The following is an 8,425-nucleotide window of genomic DNA, read 5'->3' on the forward strand; positions in this document are numbered from 1 at the left end:
ATCCATCCATCCATCCATCCATCCATCCATCCATCCATCCACTTTTGTTTTAAACTATAAAACTGTCATGAATACCCAATACCCTTTTAAGTGTAAACTTAATTTCAACATGTTAATCTCATCTGTATGTGCTCTGTTTTTATATGGATTTATCGTATGGGGACAGTTACAACAACTGTTACAACTGTCCCCCTTCCTGTCAGCCATGATAAAACCTCATGTGTTAGCTAAATAAGCTCATCTGGAAAATAAGTATTTGGTCAATAACAAAAGTTCAYCTCARTACTTTGTTGTATATCCTTTGTTGGCAATGACAGAGGTCAAACGTTTTCTGTAAGTCTTCACAAGGKTGGCACACACTGTTGCTGGTCTGTTGGCCCATTCCTCCATGCAGATCTCGTTTTGAGGTTGTCGCTGGGCAGCACACCTTTAACTCCCTCTGAAGGTTTTCTATGGGATTTATATCTGGAGACTGGCTAGCCTAGGCCATTCGCCAGTCCTTCGTTGGCCTGCTGGTGTGACTGGGATCATCATGTTGAAAGATCCAGTCTTCCAGCCTGGTGCAGGTCTACATTTTGTTTCTGGTGTCTTACACAGATCTTTGGTCTTCAACAGAGTGGAGTTTGGAGTGTGACTGTTTGAGGCTGGGTGGCACGGTGGCTCAGTTGGTAGAGCTGATGCCTCTCAGCAAGAAGGTCACCAGTTCAAATCCCGGTCCAGGGACCTTTCTGGGTAGAGTTTGCATGTTCTCCCCGTGCATGCGTGGGTTCCCTCCGGGTACTCCGGCTTCCTCCCACAGACCAAAAACATGACTGTTAGGTTAATTGATAACTCTAAATTGTCCCTATGTGTGAGTGAGAGAGTGAATGCTTGTTTGTCTCGTTTGTCTCTATGTGTGGCCCTGTGATGGACTTGCGACCTGTCCAGGTGTACCCCGCCCCTCGCACTGTGACTGCTGGATATGGGCACCAGTGACCCACGCAACCCTGAAAAGGAAGAAGCGTGTACAGAAAATGGATGGATGGGTGTTTGAGGCTGTGAACAGGTGTGTTTATACTGAAAACAAGCTCAAACAGGTGACATTACTACAGGTAATGTGAGGACAGAGGAGCCTCTTAAAGAAGTTACAGATCTGAGACAGAAATCTTGATTGTTATTGACCAAATACTTATTTTCCACCATGATTCCCAAATAAACTCTTTAAAAAAATCAGAATGTGATTTTCTAGATATGTTTTCTCATTTTGTCTCATAGTTGAGGTCTAATTATGTCAATTACAGACCTCATCTTTTTTATATGTGAGAACCTGAACAATTGGTGACTGACTAAATACCTGTTTCCCCCCACTGTACATACCAAAAAAATCAATCACTCTTTTGGAAAAATAAATAGTCTAAATGTTATGTGCATTCTCTGGATTAGACAAAAAACAAAACAAAAGAAAACTCTTCTTGAAAGAACAAATTGTTTATACAGAAAGGGAAGCAAGAGCATTTTGAAGAGGTTTGAATTCCATTTTATTTGAAGAAATTTGGTAAAAAATTGGCTTTTTGGAAAATAATTTTTGTTTTTGTATTCTGACTGAAAGACTTTTTGTTGTTGTTGGTTTTATTGTTACTTGCTGATTGACCTGATCTGCTCAGATCTTTAAGTAAAGAAAACAAGGACTGAATATTGAAGTGCAGCTAATATCTGTATCTCTTTGTTTTTTAGTAACGACAAATGTACAAATGATTCCTCTGTAGAGCCATTAAAATAGTTTTAGGAATTTAAGAAGCAGCGGTGGTGTAATTATTTTGATTTCATGTAACAATCTAAGGTAAAATAAAGATTAATCAGTGATTAATTCTCATCAAAACAAAAATATTTTGGCAAAATTTATCTAGTTTTAAACAATCAAGTATGGAAATTTTTTTATCAAGCTTTGCGTCAGCTTAAAATATTTTATAACTAGACCCTATATTGTTAATCATAAAGACAGTGTCTTGCAGAAATTACGCCAATAACCAATCCATTTTAATGTTTTGCCTGATTAAATAAAGGTTAAATAAAAAAATAAAAGTGTAACATTTCTTGTGTAGACCTGTTTGACAAAATCTCAACCCTGAACTACGAAGGTCTCTGTGAGTCTTTAGAGGGTCAGTATTTAAAATTAACCCAGTAAGTCTGAAAATGCAATAATTACATGGAAAATTACCATGGCACACCTACTTTTAAATACCATAACAGATGTTTAGAAATATGCTAAACAAATGTTAATTTAAATGTTTGATGTTTAGGGAAAAAGAAAAAACTTTTACAATTAACTTCAAGTCAAAACTTTAAGCTTGCACAGTTTAATCCACAACATTAAAAAAAGGTAGCTCAAACAAAACAAATCAATCATACTTGGTTATTTTATTCAAGAAAGAAGAATATTCCTAAAGGAGATAGATTTTAAATTGTTTATACATACAAATCTTAGGTAGAACTACAGCAAAACATATCTGTAAAAAACAAAGATACAACTTTAGAATGCAATACAATTAAACATTTTCTACCAACCCAAGTCTGTGGCAATGCCAAAGATAGCAAACTGCAAGGGAAATGTTAACGAAATGGAAAACTTTGTTCAAAGTCCAGATCCTAACTAAGAGTCCTTCAACCACATGAATTTTACAAACATGATCACTTACATTTTTCCTTTGGTTGTGGAAAAACTCTGACCACCTGCCCAACGGCTTGTCTAAAGATCAGTATCACATCAAAACCAACTAAGCATGGACAAGCCTCCGGTGTCGTTTTAGGCCATGCAAACTTGAAAATCCCTTGCTACATACTGTACAGACATACGGTCTTTCTCCAGTGTGAGTTCGCATGTGTAGAGTGAGAAAGCACGACTGGACAAAGCCCTTTTCACAAATGTTGCACTTGAATGGTCTTTCCCCTGTGTGGTATCTCCTGTGGATCTTCAGTTCYGCAGCAGATCGAAAAGACTTGTCGCAGTCTTCACACTTAAAAGGCCTCTCGCCTGTGTGGATCAACGTGTGCCTCACCAATGCGTCCTTGCCAAAAAARCCCTTTCCACAGTGGTCACAGGGGAACCTCATTCCTTTGTGATGAAAATTATCGTGCTTGAGAAGGCACCTCCTGGAAGTGAAGGTCTTGCCACACTGAGCGCAGGTAAAGATGGCCGATGGTTTGTCGGTGGTGGGTTCCCCGGCGTGATGCACGCGCTCCACRTGTCTGGTCAGTGTGACGCCATGCCTGAACTTCTTACCGCATTCCCAGCAAAGGTACGGGTAAGCTTTGGTGTGTTTCTTCTGATGCTCCACGAGGTCGGAGTAGGAGCGAAACCTTTTTGCGCACTCAGTGCACTGAAAAGGTTGGTAACCAGTGTGCTTCCACTCGTGCCTGATGAAACGYTTCAAACTGCTGAATGTCGTCTCGCAGTAAGGGCAGTTGAACGGCTCCGTGGGGTTGTGAACGTCAAGGTAATGTTTGTGAAGGGCTTTGAAAACTGGGAAGTTCTCCTCACATCGGTTACACTGAAATGGTGTGTGGGATTCTTTGTGCATGGCCAGGGCTTCCGAGTCTCGCACTAATTTCATACACACCTCGCAGTACAATGGGTTGTGTGTCTGTTTATGGGAATCCAATGTTGATTTGTACTTAAACGCCTTGTCACATTCACTGCAGCGGAAACAGTGCTTCACATCCTCCAGGTTCTCAGGATCTACTTGCTGTTCAGTGTAGCAAATGTTTCTTAAATGAAATCTGAATGTCTGTCTGCACTTGAACTCAGCACTGCAGTGTGGACAGTAGAACGGACCTTCAAGCATGCTCTTATCTTCATCGGCGCTCATTCCTGGTTCCCCTGAGGATCTCTCTCTTTCAGGTAGACCATCCTTGTCTTGGGCTGCACTGTCCAATGCTTGCTCTTCATTAAATTCATCACAAGGAGGCCCACTGGATGACTCTTCACCCTCGTCTGCTGTGCTCTCTTGCTCYAGAGTTTTTTTGCTGGGATCTACTTTTGGTAAGGTCGAACATCTGTGCTGCTGCAAGAAGCGCAAACTCTTATAAAACTTTTGGCACACAGGACAAGCAATGGGCAGCTCCTCTGTGTGCTGAAGCATGTGTCGCTGTAAGAACTTGGCCTGACTCACCACCTTTCCACACACTTTGCATGTCCTCTCATCCAAGTCGTTGGCTTTGGCTGGACCACTGTTGCTGGCGTTACTGCCCTGTGCTTTGYTTGATTTTCTCCACTGTGACAAGTACCTCTTCATCTTAAGTCCTCGATTCTTTCGTATGGGTCTCTCCCACAAGACATCAATTTCTGAGTCCTCTTTAACTCCCTTTGCTCTGCTTTCCACTTCAAAGTTTTTGTCCATGGGTTGTTTCTTTTTCCTCCCACGTTTGTTTGGCTTTTTCTCCACCCCATCTAGCACTGTCACCTGTCCATCTTCTCCAATGATCAATGTCTCTGACTGAGCATCATGGTGGTCATCTGCCATTTCTCCCTCACTTGCCTCAGCTCCTTCAGCAGCATCTGTGACCACAACACTGTCCATTTCTGAYTTCACCTCCCCACTCAGACTGAACCACTGGGGTTGGACACAGGCTTCTGAGCCCCTAGTTCCCTCCACGTACACCCCTTTGTTCTCAGATTCCACCTCCATCTCTGAGCACATCGTATACTCGAGACCGCCCTCTGCGTCTGTTGTGGGTTGCTCGTTGACAATCTCAACTCTTTCCACAGGACGGAGGCACAGAGCCGACAAGATGCCACTGTCGACAACATAAGACTCTACAAAAAAAGGAACAATAGTTTAGATAGAAAATGTTTACAACTGTATTACTGGAGCTGCTAAATCAGGGTTCCTGCAGTTTAAGCCAAGTTAAATTTAAGACCTTTTAAGACTTTTTAATGCCAAGTGAAATTAAATTTAAGACCAATTTCATAATAAACACAAATGACAAAAAAAAAAACTGTGGCAGAAACTCATAAAAGTATTTTTGGTTGAATTAATAAAATATTGCTAATAGACCAATTGTTTTTATCTATATCTAACTGTAGCAGAAACATTTTTAGCAGTCAGTTTTAAACTTCATTTAATTTATGAAAAATCATCTAACAACACAAAATTTGTAGTTTTAGGACCCACAGTGGGGTCTTAACCYCAATTTGCTGTAGATGAAACCTTAAAGTGCCTGTGACATCWATTTTTTGTAAGAAAAGTGAACGCGKTTTTGGAAAGACAACRTTAACATATTYTAAAACAAATTTCACGTTGCTCAGATGGACGTTTGTTCAGATATTTGCTGTGAAGTAACAGGAAGTGATGTCAAAGGGGAATGTCTGCATGTAAATATTTAAATATATATATTTTTACCAATTATTTAAATATTTGAAATGAGTTACAATCATCCTATGTACAATGTGTTAACACTTTTAAGACTTGTGAAAGATTGATTTAAGACATTTAAATCTAATTAAGGCCTTATTTTTGGACTGAAGAATTCAATGCCTTTGAAGACTTYAAGGATCTGCAGGAAGCCTGTAAATGTCAAAGAATCACGCTGACATTTTTAGGACTGTATTAAAATGTAATGTCAGGCTCACCGATATCGTCCAAGTGGATGAGTTTCTTTTGTATGTCCAGTAAAATTTTGAGATCTTGAGGTTGAATCAAAGTCTCCATGGTCTCATTTAGAACAGATGAGGTGTCACAGATTAGTGAAGTAATCTAAACACAAACAAACAAACAAACAAACAAACAAACAATGTCAGGCTACTTTTTACATAATCAATAATAAAAATTTATATCAACTGGCTTCAAAAAGTATTGAAACCCCTTCAACTTTTTCAGTTTATAATGTTGCAGCCTGATGTTACCCTCATTCAAGTTCTTTCATCCTTGTTTATCTACAAAGGTCATCAGTGATGGGCTTGTATGTCTTTAAAACACACATAAGATTAATCCAATTTTAAGGGCAAATTGATAAATGAAAGCATAAAATAATTGTGTAATATTTCTACAACATTGCAGTCCTAAAGAGAACAGTCAACAACTAATGTCAATATACACTGTGTATTACAGAAGCACAGAAAGGTATTGGTAAAATTACCAATAATTATTAGCCAATTAGCAGTGGCTGCAAAATTCAAACCAACCAACCAGTGTACTGTCTGGATTGGTTACAAGAAAGCTTACGACTCAGTGTCACACACATGAATCCTGGAACGCCACAAGCTGTGCACGGTCAAACACACTCTGAGGGTCTTCACTGCAAACTCCACGAGGCTGTGGAAAACCACCCCTGAGACCAACTGCTCAAGTCTCCATCAAATGTGGCAGATACCAAGGAGATGCTCTGTCCCCACTGCTGTTCTACGTAGGCCTGAACCCCCATCAGCCAAATCATCAACAAGACTGGCTGTGGATACCATCCCAGAATGGGACCACTATCAGTCACCTCTACATGGATGACATCAAACTGTACGATAAGGCAGCAGGACATTGACAAACTCATCAACACCACCAGGATCTACAGCAGGGACGTTTGGGCTGGAGAAATGAGAGGGAAGGTAATCCACAGAGGGAACTGCACTCCCAGAAGGGAGGACAGTGGACAGTGGAGAGCTATAAATACCTTAGAATACCACACGCAAAGGGCAAACACAAAGAGGCAACAAGAAAAGCTGCAACAGCCAAAAACAGTCAAATTTAGGGCTAGGTAAAAAGAAATACATTTAACTGATCTTGGATCGACTTCATTTAAATTTGGGGAAATCGATTCCCAGGGCACGAGATCGATTCTTCCACATGGCGTCCTGTGTGCGTGTCTGAAATGTGTTTCTATATTTTGTGTCACTCCTGGCTTGCTGTACGTTTACATTCGGTTGACGTTCAGCGCTAATGTTAGCTTTCGACAAGTTATCTGGAGCAAAACAAAAGCAACTAAGGAATCACTAACATTATCAGCTGATTCTCAGCAGAAAAAGATAACAGAGACCATGGTCGCACTCTGAGGCGGTGGCAGGAAACGAAACAAGCTTTGATGAGTGTCACATTACACACTGGAACCAAACATCTGACTGAAACTGTTCTCCACAGCATGTAGAAATAAACTGTAGAAAACATCTTAACGAAATTCACAGCCATGAAATGTTGTAGTTGTATTATTTGTTTCAATAAGGTACAAGTAAAAGTTTTAATAATGTTGTATTGAACACAACAGAAGGTACCAGAAACATTACAAATATACAAGTTTCATACACTCATAGTGGGTAGAAGTATATTTATATTAGTCCACCTCTTCTCCTGCAACCTTATTCTCATCACTTCTTATTAATCAAGAAAAATATTCATTTCTTAAAAATTAATTCCTCCAACAACACTGTTACCTGCAATTCTTTAATTTAAAACCTTTTTTCCTTCAAGATTAAACGGTTTAATTTAAAAGTTTGTCCTTAAGGTGAAGAGAAAAAATAGTGATATTGTATTTTGCATCACAGTTGAACAATTTTCATTATTTAAGAGCAGATCAGATCGTGATTATTTGATTCAGAACCTTATGAATCAAAATCTGATTGATATAAAGAATTGGCCATGAAACCCAGCTGTTGTCAAATTCCCTTGTTTTTGTTGTACATGGAAGACATTTAGGTTTAAGATAAAAAATGTGATTGAGTTTAGAGTTCTGAATGTCGGCTTTTATTTCCATATTCATAAACAGGTATTTCTGGTTAAGAAGGATAAACTAAAATGAAGACCAGAGAGCTTTCTGTGGAGGAAAACCAAGTCATTCTGAAGCTGAGAAAAGAGAGAAAATCAATCAGAGCCAATTGATAAACACTGGGCATCGCAAAGGTAATAAAAACTTATAATTTGACTGTCTGATCATAACCTAACATTACTGGCAAGAAAACTCAATAAGGACTCTGAAGAAGGGCAGGAAATGATGGAGTAACACTAGAAATATTTGAAACTGCAAGACCTGAATCAGGGCTATTCAGCTGCTCTGAGAGCCACAGTTAATGAAGTCCAACAGCACATCAAACAATTAGTCATTATGTAAATGAAAAAAGTATTTCTTCCTTTGAAGAAGTTTATGTTGCTGCATTTAATCGTAATAATAATAGAACAGTATCAAAACAAAAACAACACATTATGTCTCCYGTTTAACACTAATCATATCCTGAAATCTCCAACTTCACAAAAATTCAAACCAATTTTATTTTCACTTTCAGAGTTTTATCTTCAACTGCTTGTAGTTTTAACTGTCTTGGATAGAGCTGCAACTAATGATTATTTTAGTAATCGATTAATCKGTTGATTTTTTTTTTGAATGATCGGCAAAATCATTAAAACACTTAATGACATAAATATGAGTAGATATAAATTCATTTAATTCCTGTATAAATTAAGGATACAAG

At 38.9% G+C, this 8,425-nt stretch overlaps 1 protein-coding gene across 1 annotated transcript in view; it reads right to left on the reverse strand.

Moving 5' to 3' along the window:
* Positions 1-2,910: 2,910 nt before the first annotated feature.
* Positions 2,911-8,425, reverse strand: part of LOC106533346 (zinc finger protein 37) — a gene marked incomplete at its 3' end in the record, with an annotated part of 18,769 nt that continues 13,254 nt past the window's right edge. The window contains 2 exon segments of the mRNA XM_014029611.1: positions 2,911-4,792; positions 5,609-5,732. Of these exon segments, the coding sequence (XP_013885065.1) occupies positions 2,911-4,792; positions 5,609-5,732 (2,006 nt within the window).

Source organism: Austrofundulus limnaeus, unplaced genomic scaffold (assembly GCF_001266775.1).
Source record: "Austrofundulus limnaeus strain Quisiro unplaced genomic scaffold, Austrofundulus_limnaeus-1.0 Scaffold927, whole genome shotgun sequence".
NCBI lineage: Eukaryota > Metazoa > Chordata > Actinopteri > Cyprinodontiformes > Rivulidae > Austrofundulus > Austrofundulus limnaeus.